The sequence below is a fragment of the Panthera pardus genome, unplaced genomic scaffold (assembly GCF_024362965.1).
Source record: "Panthera pardus isolate Hobbes unplaced genomic scaffold, ASM2436296v1 HiC_scaffold_20, whole genome shotgun sequence".
In the NCBI taxonomy this organism is placed as follows: Eukaryota; Metazoa; Chordata; class Mammalia; order Carnivora; family Felidae; genus Panthera; species Panthera pardus.
In genome coordinates, this window is record NW_026526766.1 from 50,137,527 (window position 1) to 50,157,449 (window position 19,923).

Genomic DNA, 19,923 nt, shown 5'->3' on the forward strand with positions numbered 1-19,923 from the left:
GTCTGTTTCTTGAATCGGCTTCTAAAGGTTTCTACTATGCTTGTGGATTTGTCAGTTTCTTTCATTCTGTCAGTTTCTGTTTCATGGATTTTGAAGCACTGTTGTTATAGATGCTTATACAAGTTCAGGATTGCTCTTTCATTTTTTTAGAAGTTTATTTATTTATTTTGAGAGAGAGAGGGAGAGAGAGCATCCCAAGCAGGCTCTGTGCTGTCAGCGTGGAGCCCGACTTGGGGCTCGATCCTACAAACCATGAGATCATGACCTGAGCTGAAATAAGAGTAAGACATTGAATTGACTGAGCTACCCGGGTGCCTCCCATTTTTCAGTCATTATGTAAAGATCATATTTATCCCTAAAATTTTGTTTTGCCTTGAAAGTAAATGATGTTTTTCTGATATAAATATTGCAATACCAGCTTCTTTCAAATAGTGTAAGTCTGGTGTCTATTTTTCTCACCCTTATTCTCAATTTTATGTGTCATTACATTTAATGTGTAGCTCATGAAAAAAATAGATATTTTAATTCATTCTGAGATTCTCTGGCTTTTGATGTATATTTGGCATAATCTATATTTTCTTTATGCTGTGATTTTTATTTGGACTTATTCCTCTCCTTTTAGGTCTTTTTATTTCCATTTTCTCCTGCTCTCCATGTTTAGGAAAGTTATAGATTATTTTTATTTACTTTTTATTTTAAAGTGAGAGAGAGAGAGATTGTACAAGCCAGGGAGAGGGGCAGAGGGAGAAAGAGAATCTTAAGCAGGTTCCACACTCAGTGTGGAGCCCCACATGGAGCTCAATCCCACAACCCTGGAATCGTGACCTGAGCCAAAATCAAGAGTCAGACACTCAACCAACTGAGCCAGGCAAGTGCCCCAGAAAGTTATATATTCTGATTATCTTCTCCTAGTGGTGATCCTTAAATATTAAAAATTGGCTTAACTTGTATGTCAGTTATAGCTCAATAAAGCTGAAAAATTTTAAAATTGGCTTACCTTAATAGAGACTAAAATTAATCACACCTCCATTCTTGTAATTGTGGCTCTCTGTAGATTATGGTGTAAATTAAGGAAATTCAGAAACTGTTGTGGCTGGAAGAATGTTAGAACATGTAATTCACACATCTTGTCCAACAAACCAAGAGACTCGGGCACTGTTATGTTCTAAGGCTGACACAAAGACAGATGTTTCCAAAATGGTTTTATAAGCCAAATGTGCAGTAGCTTCCCCAGTGTCCTTCCAGTACTGCCCAGTCCCATAACTGTGTCAGTATATGTGTGTGTGTGTGTGTGTGTGTGTGTGTGTGTGTATTTAATTATATATTTATATAGTAATGTATATCTAATTATATATTTATAATTATGTAACAAACATATAATTATATATATATGTATGTGTATGTGTGTGTATACTGGGTCCCATCATTGCCCTAGTGTTCAATATTCCATTATTTACACCATTAGTAATAAGTCCAGCATGATGCTAATTCCATTTGAGAAATGCTTAGGGCATTCTAAAGCAATTAGAATTATCTGGATCCCCACAACGGAAAAGGACCACCACCCAGAAGGGACAAGTCATTTGGCAAATGTTTAACCATTTCTATTCCTCTCCACTCTGAGAAAACTTGGTAGGGATTGGAGAAGGATGGCTGATTCATCGTTTTAGTTTATGGTTAATCTCAGGTCTTAGTTTGATAACACATATTAATCAGCATAAAGTCCTTTTCTCCCCCAATAGTTGTATGGGAAAAAATGGTATATGTAGGTGGTGTGTACATTCTTACAGTTTTACAGAGAAAATGACTGTTCCTTTCATCATATTCTTCAAAACCTTAATGAAGTTTGAAACCCATTAGCTGTCATTGTCTTTTAGATCCTACACTTGAGCTGACTCCTGGCAAACGCTCGCCCTCATCTTCTGAATTCGTAGTTCAGTTGCTCCTGGAGAAAGTGTGTCCCCTCATCTCACTTGTTTGTTTTCTCTCTTTTAAAAGCTTCCTTCCTACCAGCTACTTTAACCATGACTGTGGACAGGGGAGATAACGTGAACATATCTTTCAAAAAGGTGTTGATTAGAGAAGAAGATGCAGTGATTTACAAAAATGGTGAGTATGTGTTTTGTTTCCTTCCAGCACCATGATGTGAGACATCAGATAACGCAAAACATGTTGTTGGATCATTACCCTGGTGCAGTCTGGTGGGCAGATGTTTGAAGTAAAGCGCTATGATGCAAGCCCATTGAATTTTATTAAAGAAGCTCTAATAGGCAGTGTGGTTGGTTGCTTCATCAAGCAAAGTACAGATTCATATACGTATATGAATGTACGTACATTTTGTATTTATGAATGTGTAATACGGAATTGTGAATGTACAATAAAACCCCATCATGATGTGATGAGTGAGGTCCCAAGTCCAGCCATGTAAAATGTGAGGTTGTTTGATTGCGAGGTTAAGGAGATGACCAGGCTGAGACTGGGAAGCCAACTGGCAGTGGTTCTGGGAGTCCAACTGTGCTGTACAAATCTGTCCAGGTCCAACTATGGGTTTGGCACCACCTGGTGGCAGTTGCCGGACCCAGGTGAAATATTGATGGGGACTATTCTGAGTCCTATGGATGGATGGGACTTCCAGATTGGTGTAGTGATTCTAGGTATCTCCTGGTTACTTGGTTAGTTGGCAGGGGTACCTTTGCCCGTTCATCTCTCCCTGCAGAAGATAAGCACTTTAGCTTTACCTTTGTCTTCGTATGTTTGGTGGTAGATTGCGTAGACTAAACTGCCTGCTCTCTCACCGTACCTTTCTCACTTTTTGGGAGAGCATTGAATAGCTCAGCCTTTTCATTCTTCTCCTACATCCACTATGCTAGAGCACATTTTCTGTATCCAGTCAGGGAGAGCTGACGAAATGGAGAGGCCAGATGGGGAGACAGGAGTGTCTGCGTGTGACCCACTGTTCTCCACCTTTCTCCCTTCACCAGGTTCCTTCATCCACTCAGTGCCCCGGCACGAAGTACCTGATATTTTAGAAGTGCATCTGCCTCATGCTCAGCCCCAGGATGCTGGAGTGTACTCAGCCAGGTACATAGGAGGAAACCTCTTCACCTCGGCCTTCACCAGGCTGATAGTCCGGAGTAAGTGATTGAGAGGCCACAGTCTGTAATGATTTGGTTGTTAGGATTTTTAGTTACAAGTAACAGAAGCTGACTCTGGCTACTTAAGCAAAAACCAGGGATTGGTTGAAAGTATATTAAGGACTCTTAAAAATTGGTGGAACAGCTGACAAGCAAGTTTCCAGAAAAGATAGGCCCCAGGGAGGATCTGGGGCCCAGCATTGGTGGTGGCAGATGGACTCTCTCTCTAGGATGCTACTCTTAGCCTAACTGTGCTTCAGCAATGTTTCTTTTACTTCCAAAGTTTGAATTCCCAGGGTAATGAATCAGACTGGCCTAACATATGCTAGATGTCTACTGGCCTAGACCAATGAGCTATAGTCAAGTGCAGAACCACATACCACAGTGCGGGCCCTAGGACCTCCCACTTGAATAGCAGCATCATTCCATAGGAAGAGGGAATCACAGTGAATTGGGCAGTCTCTCTGAAAGGTATCTGCTACATGGGGAGGAATTGGGTCTTCTAGGTAGGTCTAATATGTAAACATTACATCTCCTATAAATCCCACACTTTACAGATCATGTAACACTCAAATGGGATTTCTGTTTTCATGTTTGAAAAATGTGCATGAAGTAAAACTAGTAAAAGCTCCCCCACCCTCTTACAACTACCAAAGTGGGGAGTAACCATCCACCATTAGTTTTTATAAGAGATTGATTTATAGAGAGAAAAACTTGCCTTGAATTTTCCCGGCTCTGCCAAGCCTTCATGCTCTTAAATACCCAGACCTAAGTATTTGGGCCACTCTGTCATTCTAATGATCGGAATCTCTAACTCATCAACAGTTTTGCTTTTGCTTTGCATTATATTCATTTATTCATTCGTTTGTTCAACAAATGTGTATTGATCATAACTCTGTGTCCAGCATTGTGTTGGTATGAAAATACAAGGATAATAAGATGAATCTCTGTCACCTCGGAATGGTAGTAGAAGTATGAAAAGTGTGGTTCATCTGGTTTGGTCAAGTGAAATCTCCTTTTATCCCACTGCTCTCATGGAGAGTCCAAATGGCAAAAGCACAGTTTATCTTCATTTCATTTAGATGTACCAGCAGTACTCAGAGTCTGAAGTATGTAGGCACATTTTCTAGCAATATCAGAAACATCAGATGTTGACCTATGGTAAAAGACTTAGCTTTCTTTTTCTTATGTTTTTAAAATTTATTTATTCTGAGAGAGAGAGTGAACGTGCAAGTGGGGGAGGGGCAGAGAGAGAGAGAGAGAGAGAGAGAGAGAGAGAGAGAGAAAGGGGGGGGGGCGGGCAGAATTCCAAGCAGGCTCCATGCTTGTCAGTGCAGAGCCCAACCTGAGACTTGATCACAAACCTCAAAATCATGACCTGAGCCGAAAACCAGGAGTCGGACGCTTAATCGACTGAGTCACCCAGGTGCCCCTAACATTTTTTTTTAATGTGAAAACAAACATAACTTAATGTAGACTAGAATTTGAAACTCACCTGATTTTTAAAGATAAAGTGAAAGATTTCAAACACATTTTGATCTCTAGCTTATACCTTGAGATTGCTAGGAACACATGTTCATTCCTTTGCTGTTTTTAGGAGTATTTTGGTGGAAGTATTTGAGAAGCATGGCTAATATCTAAAATCGTTCTAAGAAAGTTTGAATTAGGCTACAAACCATCCCATTTAAGAGTATTTTTCCCCAGTATGATTTATTTGATATTTTAAGAAATGATGTACAGGGGCGCCTCAGTTGGTTGAGCGTCCAACCTCAGCTCAGGTCATGATCTCACACTCCATGAGTTTGAGTCCTGTGTTGGGCTCTGTGCTCACAGCTCGGAGCCTGGAGCCTGCTTCGGATTCTGTGTCTTCCTCTCTCTCTGCCCCTCCCCTGCTCATGCTCTGTCTCTCTCTGTCTCAAAAATAAATGAAGACATGAAAAAAAATTAAAAAAAAAAAAAAAGAAAAGAAATGAGGTATAGCCAAAGGCATTTGTCCATTTCTCATAACTGTAGGGTGTCTCTCTAGGACGAATTGAAACCTAGGAATAATCGGTGCATAAAGACTTCATGTTAAAAATCACACTGGTTTTATCTATAGGATTTCTCTCCAATATAAATTCTCTCTCTGATAAAAGATCTCTCACAACCATTGAGTTTATAGGATTTCTCTCTGTATGCATGAGTATTTGGTTTCCTGAAATATAAAACCTCAGGGTGTTTGAAGAAAATCATAGAAGCCTGATTGCTCATCAACAACATCTATGATTGCATAGAAGCCTGTTGCTCATCAACAAACTCTACCTGGCTTCTTCATCCCCAAGAGGTCACCCCAAGTCTTTCCCCAATCTTTATTCTTTCACCCTTGCCAGGATTAGGGGAGAAGCTGGGACAGGTCTATAGAGAAGTATATAGTTAGAGACATAGTTTCATATAAGAGGAAGCCCACTATCATCTCCATAGGCTGCCATCATTAGTTTTCAACATGTGCAGATAACGTGTGGTCTGGCTCTCAAGAAATCACTAATCGTGCAGAAGTATTTTTCCCTTTATATATTAAGGCATGTAAATATTAGCTTTTAGACATTTTGTAGCTTTATCTATTAAGTGGAAGTCTGTAAGAAAGGGTCCGGGTAGACAGTCTTCCTGCTTATTTCAGAGAAAATACTGATAACCAGGAGTTCTTGCCAAAGCAGTTATAAAGTTACATCAGCTGTAGGCACAGGTCCAAGCTTACCACTGTGAGACTAATATTCAGGGACAAAGACACTAGTTGCTTTCAGATGAGAAATTAAATTCCTGACCACAAAGGATCATCCAAATCCCCCTGAGTTTTTTCCCTTACATCAGAAGGTGTCCTTGGATATAATTAATCACCGAAAATCACCTGGTGCGAATTTCCATGAAAAAGAATCTAGAAGCATTTTACCATTCTTGTATTTTGGGTTCTGTGTGTCTTGCTTCACTTCTTGTATGTTCTTGAAAAACTAGGTGAATGCTACTAGCTTCTGCTTGCTTTTTTAGCTGACTCTTTGCTCTACGTACTTTAGACCGGAGATTTTCACACTCTGGCATGCATTCTCTGGAGGACTTGGTAAACATGGTTGCTAGACCACCTCCAGGGTTCTCATTCATTAGGTCATGGATGGGGAGTACGTTTGAGGTTGGCATCTCCAGCAGATTTCCAGGTACTGGAGAAGCTGTTGGTCAGGGATCACACTTTGAAAACCATTGCTCTATCTCTAACCATTCCCGCAGCTCTTGAACACGCCAGGCTTTCCTCCCCTATCTCGCTTTTGCTCAGAACACACTCTGCAGCCTGTCTTGTTTGCTAATTACATGGTCCTGCAGATTCAACTCACACACACGTCCTCTGGGAAGCCTTCCTGTGTATCCTCTTCCATCCCCAAGACAGGATTAGATACTCCTTGTCTTTATTTCGATCCTTATTTCCTGTTTCCATGTCTGTTTTTCATATAAGACCATTAACTTTTAGAGAGCAAAGATTATCTTCATTTACCAGTGTCCACTAAAATGACTGACGGGTCGTGGGTGCCCAGTAAATGTTTGCTGAGTTAATGTGCTCTACTCACCAGAGCCTTGTTTTCCTTGAAAGGATGTGAAGCTCAGAAGTGGGGACCTGAATGCAACCGCATCTGCACTGTTTGTATGAACAACGGTATCTGCCATGAGGATACAGGAGAATGCATTTGCCCACCTGGGTTTATGGGGAGGACATGTGAGAAGGGTAAGTCAAGAGTACTTGGTGAGTAAGTTATAGATTTCAAAAGCCGTCATTGCTGGATTTAGAATTCGAACCCTGGGCACAATTGGGAACAGAAACTAAATGGCTTGTGTTAGGCCATATGGTAACTTGGTGTGAATTGGAAAAAGGTATCCTTTCCTAGAGGTGCTTGATTGCCGGCCACTGAAAAGCTGTCCATGCCACAGCTGAGATTGGCTTATTTTCCACATCCACAAGTCTAGGAGAGACCCTTTAAAAGAAGACTCCTACATTCCAAGGGGTTGACTGTTTGACTGTGAGTCCTCTTTTTCTTCCCCTCCAAGCTTGCGAACTGCACACATTCGGCAGAACTTGTAAAGAAAGGTGTAGTGGACCGGAGGGATGCAAGTCGTATGTGTTCTGTCTCCCAGACCCCTACGGGTGTTCCTGTGCCACAGGGTGGCAGGGTCTGCAGTGCAATGAAGGTATGTACCAGTCACACCCCTGAACAGAGGAAGTTCTAGCAGGTATACCAAGGAGGTCCAGCTTGCTGGAAATAATAGTGTGGGATATACCCGGGCTGTCCAGTCAGTGGCCCAATGCTGGGCTACAGGGTTTTGAATCACGGATGTTTTCATCTGAAGTTAATTATGTTTTCATAATTAAGACTCTGGACTTTATAGAATGTACTTCTCATGCATATCACCTGGGGTTCTTATTGAAACACAGGTGCTGATTCCATAGGCCTGGACTGGCACCTGGGCATCTCTGTTTCTAACAAGCTCCCAGATGGTGCTCATGCTGTTGGTTTTCAGACCACACTTGGAGTTGGAAGGCCATAGAGGATTTGTTTTTTCAGTGGGATATAAATATCAGGACTCTTAGGCCCGATCCAGACAGGATTTGGGATATGAACATAGAGGAAGATCTTTTCTTCTGTGGATCTTACTTAGGCAGTACTAACTTCACCTACTCAAAGAGTCCCTCTGCCCTTTCTAAAATATACCTTCCTGTTCAGTGAGACTGAGTGGTATGTGTTTCACAACTTTCAAGTACAGTTTCACACGTCCTGTGATACAGTAGCTTGCCACGAACACGCAGTCAAGGTTGCCAGACCCTCTCTCATGAATGCTAATGTGGCGAATTCACCATAGCTCCAAGGGTTGTCAGTATTTACCTCACAAAATCAGCTGCTTCCACATCTGCCATATTGAGAACTATGATGGAGTCCTGGTGATTTGGTAACAATGTTCTGGGGCAGAGCAGTTCAGTAGAAATAGAACCAAGCCACATATGTAACTGATAACTTTCTAGTAGTCCTCTTTAAAAAAAGTTAAAAGTAACAGTGGATATAATTTTTAGGATTTTATCTCACCCGATAAATAGCATAGACAAAACTAGCCACCCACAGCCTTAGTTTTCTCCCTTCCCCCGTGTTAACGGTGGTTCTGGTGTCTTTGTCTGCAGCGTGCCAGCCTGGTTATTATGGGCCAGACTGTAAGCTTACATGCAGGTGCAGCCACGGGGAGACGTGTGATCGGTTCCAAGGATGTCTCTGCTCTCCAGAACGCCAAGGGCTCCAGTGTGAGAAAGAAGGTAAAGCAAGGTAACACTGTAGTTCGGGCCATGTTCAGCATGTCTGAGCTGAGCTTTGCTGGTTATAATTCTTGCCCCAGCAGCCCACATTCCTCAAGCCACTTCTATTTCCATCCAGAAGGTGGGAAGAATATATCCCGAGTCCTAAAGGACACCATTCTAGTTCTCTTATGCATGCCCTCATAGTGGCCTTTGTTTCTCCTTCCACTAGGAGTAAACCATAGGCACTTTGTGGCACATTCAATGATGACTGGCTAGCTGAGGGCTCTGCCTACCTCTTGTCCCTTCTCTGGGACCAGTCTTTTCCCTGGATATGCACAACAGGGAAGAACTGCTTTGGAGGGATTTGGACACAGGCTATTTTTGAAAAGCAAGATACAAAAAAGAAGGAAAAACAAAAAGATTACCCTCAAGATGAAATTTTAATAATTCTAGTTCAGAAATTACCCTAGAGCAAAACCTGACCCACAGACCAACTCCAGCCCGCTCTTTTTTTTTTTTTAATGTTTATTTATTTATTTTGAGATATATATAGAGAGAACCAGCGGGGAAGGGGCAGAGAGAGAGAGTGGGGGTCAGAGGATCCGAAACAGGTTCTGTGCTGACAGCAGAGAGCTCGATGTGGGGCTTGAACTCATGAATTGTGTGATCATGACCTGAGCCAAAGTCAGCTGCTTAACCAACTGAACCACCCAGGTGCCCCCCAATCCACAATTTTTACAGCTTTATTGAAGCAGAATTTTTATACCATGAAGTTCATCCCTTTTAAATGTACAGTTCAATAATTTTTTTGGTATATTTAGGGTTGTGCAACCATCACCATAATCTAATTTTAGAATGTTTCTGCCATACCAAAAGAAATCTTGTACCTACTGGCTGTAACTCCCGTTTTCTGCTCCTCCCAGCCCCTGGCAACCATTAATTTACTTTGTTTCTGTAGATGTACTTATTCTTGACATTTCATAAACTGTAAGTGGAATTATAGATTATGTGGTCTTTTGTGGCTGGCTTTGTTCATTGACTATACTATTTTGAGGTTTAATTGTATTGTAGCATATATCAGTGCTTCATTCCTTTTTATTTCCCTACCATCTGTTGTTATAAAGAAAATTTTACTGGAACACAGCCACGCTGGTTCCTTTAGAACATATAATGTATGGCTGCTTTCATACCACAGCAGAGTTGAGTAGTTAGTTACTAGAGAACTTTTAGGTTGCAAAGCCGAAAATATGTACTGTCTAGTCCTGTACAGAAAATGTTTGCCAACTCCTGCCCTAGAATATACTTTTTAAAATTAAAAGAAGCATATTTTTGCATATTTTCAAAATATTAATATTAATAGTATTAATACTAAATAATATTATTATTTACAAATAATAAACACATAGCACCTTTTCAATCCTATAAATGTCACTGTTACAGAAAAAAATCTACACTCAGAACAGCAAAACTGAGAGCTTCACAGCTTTTTCTCTGTTCGTTTTTAGAATCAGAACAGATATGGGAGGAAAATACCAACGACTGTTTTCCCAAAGGCTTTGGCTGAGCTTTACATGTTCACTTCTTTCCGCCATGTTCGGACTCTACTGCAGAGTGGGAACCTGGGAGAGTCTAGGAAGGGAGGGAAAGGTCTTGGGGCTGCCGGAGGATCGTGTTGAAAATAGGCAACTGAGAAGCTGAAGGATCTGGATTTTCAATTTTATACCTGCTTTTCTGTTCTAAGTCTGATGTTGCAAGAGGCGTGAGAACCTCAGGCCCAGACCCTGCCCCCCTGGCTTTCAGAGAGCAGTCTCCTTCCCCCCAGTTCTGCTCTCCCTCCCCCTGCACCTCTGACAGCAGGAAACACAAGGCAACGATGAAGGAAAGACTTCACTGGATTAAAAGTATGGAAGCACTTTTGGGACACCTGGGTGGCTCAGTCGGTTAAACATCTGACTCTTGGTTTCGGCTCAGGTCATGATCTCACGGTTCTCAAGGTTGAGCCCTGCATTGGGCTCCAGTCTGACAGTGTGGAGCTTGCTTGGGATTCTCTCTTTCCCTCTCTGTCAGCCCCTCCCCAACTCGCTCTCTCTGTCTCTCTCTCAAAATAAATACACTTTATAAAAAATTAAAATTAAAAAAAATATCAAAGCACTTTTTAAAATTCCTACTCGAGTACCTTCTGATGCTGAAAAATCTGGTAGATTCTTTCTTTTTAAATTTTTTTTTAATATTTATTTTTTGAGAGAGAGAGAGACAAAGACAGAGAGAGCGTGTGAGCATGGGGGAGGGGCAGAGAGAGAGGGAGACACAGAATCTGAAGCAGGCTCCACGCTCTGAGCTGTCAGCACAGAGCCCGATGCAGGGCTCGAACCTACACACCGTGAGATCATGACCTGAGCCGAAGTCAGCCATTTAACTGACTGAGCCACACAGGTGCCCCCAAAATCTGGTAGATTCTAATCATAATCCCTTCAAGTCTACAGATATATCAAGGAATTACCTCTGCCGTTATTAGACTTCTTTCCCTCCTGCTCCATACCCTTTCCTCATCATAATCTGGGCCCGAGAAACAAGATATCAATATAAAATATCAACATTGTGTTTACTGTGGCCTCCCCCGCCCCTCCATAAAACAGCATGTAAGTCACTGCCGCTCTGGGGGCACTTACATCATCCACATTCCTCACTAAGTGATGGACTGCTTTCTGCCTTATTTCACGTTTACTTACGAAGGGTCTGAGGTTCTCAAATACCTTACGATTGACAATAAAATTGTTCTATTTCAGGATTATCCATTCTACTACATAGGTATTCAGCAAGGAGTCATGATACGCTTGTTGCTACCAGAGACCTTTACTTTCAGTATTGGCAGCAACGCTTTTGATTGGCTGTTGCCTAGAAACCAATCTGGGGCAGTTATAGTCTCCTTCGGGCATGTAAATGTGAATGTTTTTAATAGCCTGCTACTTGGAGATTCCCAATCAATGAGACATGTCTTGTATATCAGAACGGAGGATCAGCAAATAGGTGGGGTCATTGGCTGAGTCAATGAGAACCTAGTTTTGAGTTTTTTTTTCTTTGCTTTTGTTTTTGTTAACATTTTCTTAAAAAGTAAAAGGAGCTGAAAAGTAAGGCCAGGGGGATGTGGCCATGATAATCATTTTAATATAGAGACTGTCCATCCCAGATCCATGGAGGAGAGCAGGGCATTATGGCAGAGTGTGGACTCTGGATTCATACAGATCTGAGCTTGATTCTGGACTCAGAGCCTCAGTCTCCTCATCTGTAAAATGGGGACTACAAGAGCATACCCCCTAAAAGTGTATTATGTGATGATAAAATGATATAACATTTGCAGAGTTCTTACCTGGGGTGTAACTTGCTAAATGGTAGCTGCTTGTATTACTCTTGCTGCTGTGTTAAAGATTAGATGCCACAATGCTGTTTTCTTCATGCAGGCATGCCAAGGATGGTCCCAAAGATAGAGGATTTGCCGGATCACATAGAAGTAAACAGTGGTAAATTTAATCCCATCTGCAAGGCGTCTGGTTGGCCACTGCCTGCTAATGAAGAAATGACTCTCGTGAAGCCAGATGGAACAGTGCTCCATGTAAGAGTCATTCTTAACCTGTCTCCTGAAACCACTAGATGCTTTCTATGCAGTAATCCCCTCACTAAAGGCTAGATTCCACACAAGGCTTGTGTCCTCCTAAGCCAGTGTACTGTTAGCTTTGACAAAATGCCATGTCTCTGGGGAGGTAGAGCAGATTCAACACAGCCTGGTCAGAGCTATGGTGCAAGGTTGGAAATAGACCACCACAGTCTATCCACCAAGGCTGGCACTCATCCTGCAGAACTTTCCAACTGTGTGTGTTGAGAAGTATGTATCAGCCTGTGCAAGACTCGGCCCCCCGAACTATCCCCATGTTCTAACTTCTCCTATCAGGAAGAATGAGGCGGTCTTGTGGCCACCAAAGTGTGTGGTAAGGTAGGTGTGGCCCCATGAATCAGCAGGAGATTCACGTGTTACCCCCCAGTGCTATCAGGAAATGGTGCTTTGATGACTGGTCTACTTCTACAATGCTTTTGGGAGCAAAAATTAGCAGAGTGTAAAAGAGGGGAGTTCAGCACAGTCCTTTTGACTCTAGATGAATCTGCTCCCACGTTTCCTGTTCAGAAACCGTGATCCATGGAATCCCTTGGATCTGAGGACATTCCTTGGCCCTCCTACTACTTCACTCTGCCCTTGCTGGTGCTCAGCTCTGGTTAGTGTGTTGTCATAGCAGTTCTTCTCTGCTGAAAAGGACTAAACAACTTCTCCAATATGTTTGCCTTTTTTCTCCCAACAATCCCAAATGCAGCACAGACAGGACTTCCCCAAATTTCTCTGTGTCACAAGTGATGAGAAAGTTGATGTATTTTCTTATCCAAAGATTTTGAAATGGTTACCTTTTTTTCTCTCAAAGATGATTGAACATCACCTTGACAATAGGGTAGATGCGAGTGACCTCTTGAGGGCAGGATAGGTAGAAAATGTGCCATTACTGGTGTCTACACATCAGATGTTCTTGATTCCACTCAAAGAATTCATTGGGTAGTGAAACAAACTGACAGCTTCTTAAAATCTTGTTGGCCTTTTCACGAGTTATTGGAAGTAAGAGCTACCATCTAGTGAGGGTCAACCATACTGTATACAACATGTTGCTAAACATTACCTGTTCCCTTTTTGTAGAAGTGGAAATTGGCTGGGTGAAGTTGAAAAGTGGTGAAAAGTGGCAGAGCAGGGATGTGACTTGAGGTTCATTTGTCCTCAGAGCCCTGATTTTTCCCACAACACCACACTTGACAGCTCCTCAATCATTTTAGGAAGCCATTTTGTCCTCTCACCAGCCATCTCCGTATTAAACCAGGAAGAAACAAATGTTACCAGAAGCTGTTTAAAATAATTAGATTCCTAGCTTGTAAGTGTTTACCCCACACTCCCAAACATACAAACACAACAGCAGGATCTGAGAGGGCATCTATCCAATATAAACTTTCAGGGCTACTACAATAGCTTTGGAAATAAGCCAATGATTATACTAGCATTGCATTTGGTTTCTTAATCTCTCCTAGAAAACTTCTTATCAAACAATGAGGTGGGGTCAGTGTTATGGACCTTTCGTGTGTTTTGCCTCCCTAGAAGCTTTTATTTGTATTCATCCCTTCCAGCCAAAAGACTTCAACCATACGGGTCATCTGTCAGTGGCCACATTCACCATCCACCGGGTCCTCCCCCCTGACTCAGGGGTCTGGGTCTGCAGTGTGAACACAGTGGCTGGGATGGTGGAAAAGCCTTTCAACATTTCTGTTAAAGGTAAGCTCTGTTTTATAGAAGTAGAGCTTGTATCCTTTATGTATCATTGGGTGCTGCTCCAAGATAGAAATGTTATCTGAGCACTAAGATGACGTTAGGATATTTTCCAGGATAGGAAATCTTAACAACTTTTTATATGCATGAAAATGGAAGGGAGGAATTAAGTATACAACCTGTGGAGTCACACAGCCCTGGGTTTAATTTTTGTCCCTAGTAGCCAGACACCTGTCTATAGCCCTGAGCAATTGAATTTAACCTCTGTGAGCCTATCTTTATTTGAAAATAAAGCTTAGTTTATCTATCTCTCAGGGTTACTGTGAAAATTTGTTAAATATGTAAAAACACTTGGAGTTGTGTCTGGAACAACATGTCTTATAGTGTTAATATTTCATGAAAAGTTTGACTTCATTCTATTCATTATTGCACAGGATAATTTGGCAAATACTTTGAGTCTTACTCATTTATTATGAAATCCAGACTATGCTATATAATGAACATGAATGATTTCTTTCACATATTCAGCATTGTGAGTATTCTTCCTGCTCTGAATTAGTATTCAAAATTCAAATTAATCTAAGTGGGTGTATGTACATTCTTGGCTTGAGCGGAAGAAGCAACGTGGAGGTAAATTCAAGTTAGCTTGACTGGTATACATGGATACCACAAGGAATTTTAAATGTCAGCTTCATTTTATTAAAACGTGTTTTAAAAACGTTTATTCATTTTTGAGAGAGAGAGAGACAGAGCATGAGTGGGGGGAGGGGCAGAGGGTGAGGGAGACACAGAATCTGAAGCAGACTCCAGGCTCCGAGCTGTCAGCACAGAGCCCGATGCAGGGCTCGAACTCACAAACCACGAGATCATGACCTGAGATGAAGTCGGATGCTTATCTGACTGAGCCACCCAGGTGCCCCAGTATTTTTTTTTAATGTTTATTTTTTATTACAAAAATTTTTTTTAAATGTTGATTTATTTTTGACAGAGAGAGAGAGAGACAGAGCATGAGTGGGGGAGGGTCAGAGAGAGGGAGACACAGAATCTGAAACAGGCTCCAGGCTCTGAGCTGTCAGCACAGAGCCCGACACAGGGCTCGAACTCACAAACCGCGAGACCATGACCTGAGCCAAAGTCGGATGCTTAAATACCTGGGCCATCCAGGCGTCCCTAAATTTGTCAGTTTCTTATGAACTCATTTAGACAAAAACAGCAAACAGCTCTCTGATATGTGTTGTACAAAGAAAAGGCACCAAGCTAAGTGCCTCACATACCTCATCTTATTTAATTTTTATAAGAACTGTGGGTGATAGATGTTGTTATGACCACTTCACCAGTCAGAAAACAAATTCAGAGGGGTTAGTTAACTTGTGTAAGATAGCGTATCTCTTAAGAAGTAAATCTGAGTTTTGAACCTGGGTCTCCTGACTCCAAATACTCCACCATCTTTTCTAGACCATTTTATTTTCTGAGTCTGTTGTGTTAAAGATTAAGAAGCAAGATAACCAACGCTGACTTGTATTTGACCCATTTTGCTACTTGATTAGGAATCTTTGGGCTATCCCAGAGCTAATTCCCATAAGTGAAATAAATGTAAATGCCCAGAACCTAATCTTTTTTTGAAAGACTAATAACAACATTAGCCTGAATACAGCCTTATACATTTGGATTCTGTACCCTGAGGATCTGTGTAAAATGCCAAAGAATCTTTAATATTTTTTGGGTTACTGGAAAAAAGCCCTGATCTGTTTTATTCAGTAGAACATTCACACGATCAAAATAATTTCTTATATCTTGCGTGTTCTTGAAAGGAAGGAAATGATATACAGACAAGACAAATTACCTTATTTTTAAGCTTGTTGGAATGTTTGCTGCCCATGGAAAATAAATAAGTCAAAAATAAACCATGTTGCTAAGATTCAGAAGAGTCAGTAGTTCTCATTTTTGTTTTTTGGTGGAAGTCACAGCACACAGCATCAGTGCATAGAAGCATCTGTTTTACTAGGTTACCGATGCCTCTTCATGTCATAATTACTGATATCCATAAAATGGAAATAGCCATTAGGTAATTTAATCAGTGTCTTTAATCATAGTTTATACATAAAAAAAAAAAAAAGATGCAAGGCTTTTTGCTACCAGAATACAAGTTGGTACAACCACTTTGGAAAACTGAAAATATATACTAATCATTCACATACCTATGACCTGGCAGTTCTCCTAGATACATGCTCAAAAGAAGTGAGGGTGTATGTTCAAAAAGGCATCTTCAGTAATGTTCAGAGCAGTTTTATTCATAATAGCCCCAAATTGAAATTAACGCAAACATCAATCAACATCATAAAGGATACATAAATTGTAGTATATTCATATACAACGGTTTGCCAGGGTTGCCGTACAAAGTTCCGCAGACTAGGTGGCTTAAACAATGGAAATTTGTTTTCTCAAGTGCTGGAGGCCAGGTGAGTGATTAAGGTTTCAGCAGAGCTGATTTTTCTCCTAAGGCCTCACTCCTTGGCTTATGAATGGCTCTCTTTTCCCTGTATTTTTCATATGGTCTTCCCTTTGTGTGTATCCTGATTTAATCTTCTAAAAAGGACGACGGTTATATTGGATTAGGAACAGACCTAATGCCATTTTAACTTAATGACCTCTTTAAAGACCCTATCTTCAAATATATTCCAAGGTACTAGGGGTTAAGAATTCAGTGTAGGATCTGTTTAAGTACATAACAGATATGCATACACATATGCATACACATAATAATTGTGTTTGGGGGAACACAATTCAGCTCATAACATCCTACAATGCAATATTAAATAGCAAAAAAATTAATTCCTGCAACAATACATAGACATAATATTGAGCAACAAAAATATATGCTTTATGATTCCATTTATATAAAGCTAAAAAACAGACAAACCTAATTGATAATGACAGAAGCCAGGAAAATAATTCCCTATTGACAGGACAGGGGCACAAGAGTTCCCTTTCGGGGGGCGAGGAGGCGCTGGAAATGTACTGTGTTTCAGTCTGGGTCATGGTTACATGGGTGTGTACCCAGGTAAAGTCCCTTGAGCTAAACACACTTAAGATTTTTGCACTTTACATTATGCATATCTCAATAAAAATTATTAAATTTTTTTAATGGTTATTTTTGAGACAGAGAGAGACAGAGCATGAGCAGGGGAGGGTCAGAGAGAGGGAGACACAGAATCTGAAGCAGGCTCCAGGCTCCGAGCTGTCAGCACAGAGCCCAATACGGGGCTCTAACTCACGGACTGTGAGATGTCCTGAGCTGAAGTCAAATGCTTAACCAACTGAGCCACCCAGGCGTTCCTCCATAAAAATTATTAAAAGACAAAAAATAAAATGATAAATTACTAAGAGGAAGCTTTGGGGCAGTTTGTTTCATGCTTGTAAAAGTATCCCTTTTATAAGATACTGGTATTAATAGCTATAATAAAATAAGCATTCGATGGTTTAAGCAAATAGGTGGTCTTATTTGATCATACAAGGGAAGCATGACTTAATGAATGAATTTACTCACAGCAGTGCCCTCTTCTCAGAAACTGCCCTAACTAAAAACACTGGCAGAATCTGAAAGATTCTACATACCTAGCATACATTCTTGGGGAGGAAAAAAACAGGTGTGCATTTTTAAGAAGGATAGGTTAGTGGAGCTACAGAACTCACTAGAAATTCAATTGACAAACATTACGCAGCACCTGGTAAACTTCCATGGTCTTTGTCCTTTCGGGGTTTAGAGTCCAGTGCAGTGTTTTACAACCTTTTTATCATTATCACTTCACCAAGGAGCCCCTTTAGAAATTTATTCCCAAACTCTCCTCCCAACACCATAAAATGTTAGTATCATGAATGTACTGCATATCTGTTTATGAACTTAGGCTCTTTCGAGGGCCACAAACCATTGTATTATCTGAGGCTTTTCCAATCATGCAAGAACCAATTTTAACCACCTTGGGGTTGCTATTTCACCCCATTGAGAATACTTGGTCTTTGAGATGGGGAGATTATTCTGGATGGTCTGGGTGGACCTACTGTAATCACATGAGTCCTTAAAAGCAGAGAATTTTTCTTAGTTATAGTCAGAGATATCACAATGGAAAAAAGAGTTGAGGAGACATGATATTGTTGTCTTTGAAGATGGAGAAAGGAGCCACGAGTCAAGGAATGTAGGTGGTTTCTAGAAGTTGGAAAGAACAAGGAAACAGAGTCTCCCCTAGAGCTCCCTTACTGCCATGCTAACACCTTGATCCTAGTCCAGTGAGACCCGTGTCTGACTTCTGACCTCCAGAACTATAAGAATAAATTTGCATTGCTCTAAGCTTGAGAGAGAGAGAGAGAGAGAGAGAGAGAGACCATGCATAGTCTAATAGGGAAGACCAATGTCAAATGATCACACAAAATCTCTAAGAATAATAAATTCTGAAAATTGCAACAAAGGAAAAGTGTAAGTTGTGTGAAGGTGTATGACACACAAGCCTAACTGGGGTTTGGGGATGGCCCCTGTGAAGAAGTCACATCAGAGCTGATTGCTGAATGATGAGTTAAGAGGTAACAGAGAGTAGTGGGAGGTCTGGAGCACTGCTGGCAGAACAACATGTACAAAGAACCTGAGACAGAAGGGAGCTTGGTACACTGTCAGTTGGATGAACTGAAAGGTCAATGGCACTGGAGGGTACTGGGTGAGGGCAAGAGGAGGCAGGGGCTCAATTGTGCAAGGCCTGGCAGGTCATGGTATGAATCTTAGATTTTACTCTAGACATGATGGGGGATCCATAGTTAGGTCTTGAGCAGGGAAGTGAGCATATTTTAAGGAGTACTTTGTGGATAATGGTTTGGAGGGGCAAGAGGAAAGCCAGGAGACCACACCCCTGGCAAATGCATTGAATCTGAACAGAGAACTCTAAGGGTGATATGGCAAATGTGGGGGAGTTCTCCAGCCTTGAGACCTCAACCACCAGCCTAGTGCCAGGTTATTGACTTCATTGTGAGAAAGAATTCAAGAAGGAGACAAAGTGGAGCAGAAGACGCTTTATTGCAAAGCACAAGTACACACTGAAAGGGGATGGGTGGGGTGCAGGTACAGTCAGATACAGGATCTGAGTCGCTTGGGTGGAGGTAGGGTTCTGCTTTTTTATGGGTAGTCATAACTGGGGGATGGTATGTTCTTGTAGGGTTGTGGGAATAGGCGGGGACTTCTAAAAACTCTGCATATTATTACGCATTCTCCATGTCAGCTACTATATGCAGGCGCAGTCTGATTTTTCTCTTGTGGCTTCTCCACAGTCAAGAGTACTAGGAGTACTCTAGCGCCTCCAGTGCAGGAGTCATTCTTGGCAATTTGGAGGCTAACTGGGTCTGTGTACACGTGTGCTTGAGCCTGAGCAACAATAGGATTCTTATGGACGTGAGAAACCACAGAGCTATCACAGGGGTTACTCAGATGTCACATTCCGTCAGGTCTCAGACTCAGTTCCCTGTCTTTTGTTCCTCCTGCGGTTACCCAGTGTTTCCCTATTGCACCTGCCTCAAGAGGGTTTTGTTGGAAATGTAAGGGCACTCTTCCTCTACCTCCACCAAAAAATGATAATCAAGCTCCAAAGTGTTCAGGACTAATCTGATTGTTGAAATTTTCTTTAGTTCTTCCAAAGCCCCTGAATGCCCCAAACGTGATTGACACTGGACATAATTTTGCTGTCATCAACATCAGCTCTGAGCCTTACTTTGGGGATGGACCAATCAAATCCAAGAAGCTCCTATACAAACCTGTTAATCATTATGAGGCTTGGCGGCATATTCAAGGTAAGGTGTGAACAGGAAAGACTCCAGCTAAAAAAGTGGCAGGGGTAGAAAAAAAAATTCCTCAAATACAGAAATCCTCTCTCCCACTCCCATTCCTCTGCCCCTGGGTAGTGGCTATACCAGAGGGTTCCACTTGAGAGTATTCAGGACAGAGGGCATGGGTCCTGAGTTCTTGGGCTAACTTTCTGGAAATTGTGGTATACTGCAGGACACAGAACCAGGCTGTGTCCAGCGTTATTATTTATATCAGTATGTCTTTCCCACACTTCTCTGGCTCATCAGTCCTCTGTTTAGCTACTCTATCTGGCTGGGTC

General features: G+C 41.5%; 1 protein-coding gene across 3 annotated transcripts in view; it reads left to right on the plus strand.

Annotated features, from left to right (window-relative positions):
• TEK (TEK receptor tyrosine kinase) overlaps nt 1–19,923 on the plus strand; it is a 105,695-nt gene that overhangs the window by 53,197 nt on the left and 32,575 nt on the right. For all 3 annotated transcript variants that reach the window (XM_019424209.2, XM_019424206.2, XM_019424208.2), the window contains exons 3-10: nt 1,999–2,109; nt 2,982–3,134; nt 6,748–6,879; nt 7,200–7,340; nt 8,323–8,451; nt 11,892–12,043; nt 13,645–13,789; nt 19,448–19,609. In XM_019424209.2, the coding sequence (XP_019279754.1) occupies nt 1,999–2,109; nt 2,982–3,134; nt 6,748–6,879; nt 7,200–7,340; nt 8,323–8,451; nt 11,892–12,043; nt 13,645–13,789; nt 19,448–19,609 (1,125 nt within the window). The remainder of the gene's footprint in view (nt 1–1,998; nt 2,110–2,981; nt 3,135–6,747; nt 6,880–7,199; nt 7,341–8,322; nt 8,452–11,891; nt 12,044–13,644; nt 13,790–19,447; nt 19,610–19,923) is intronic.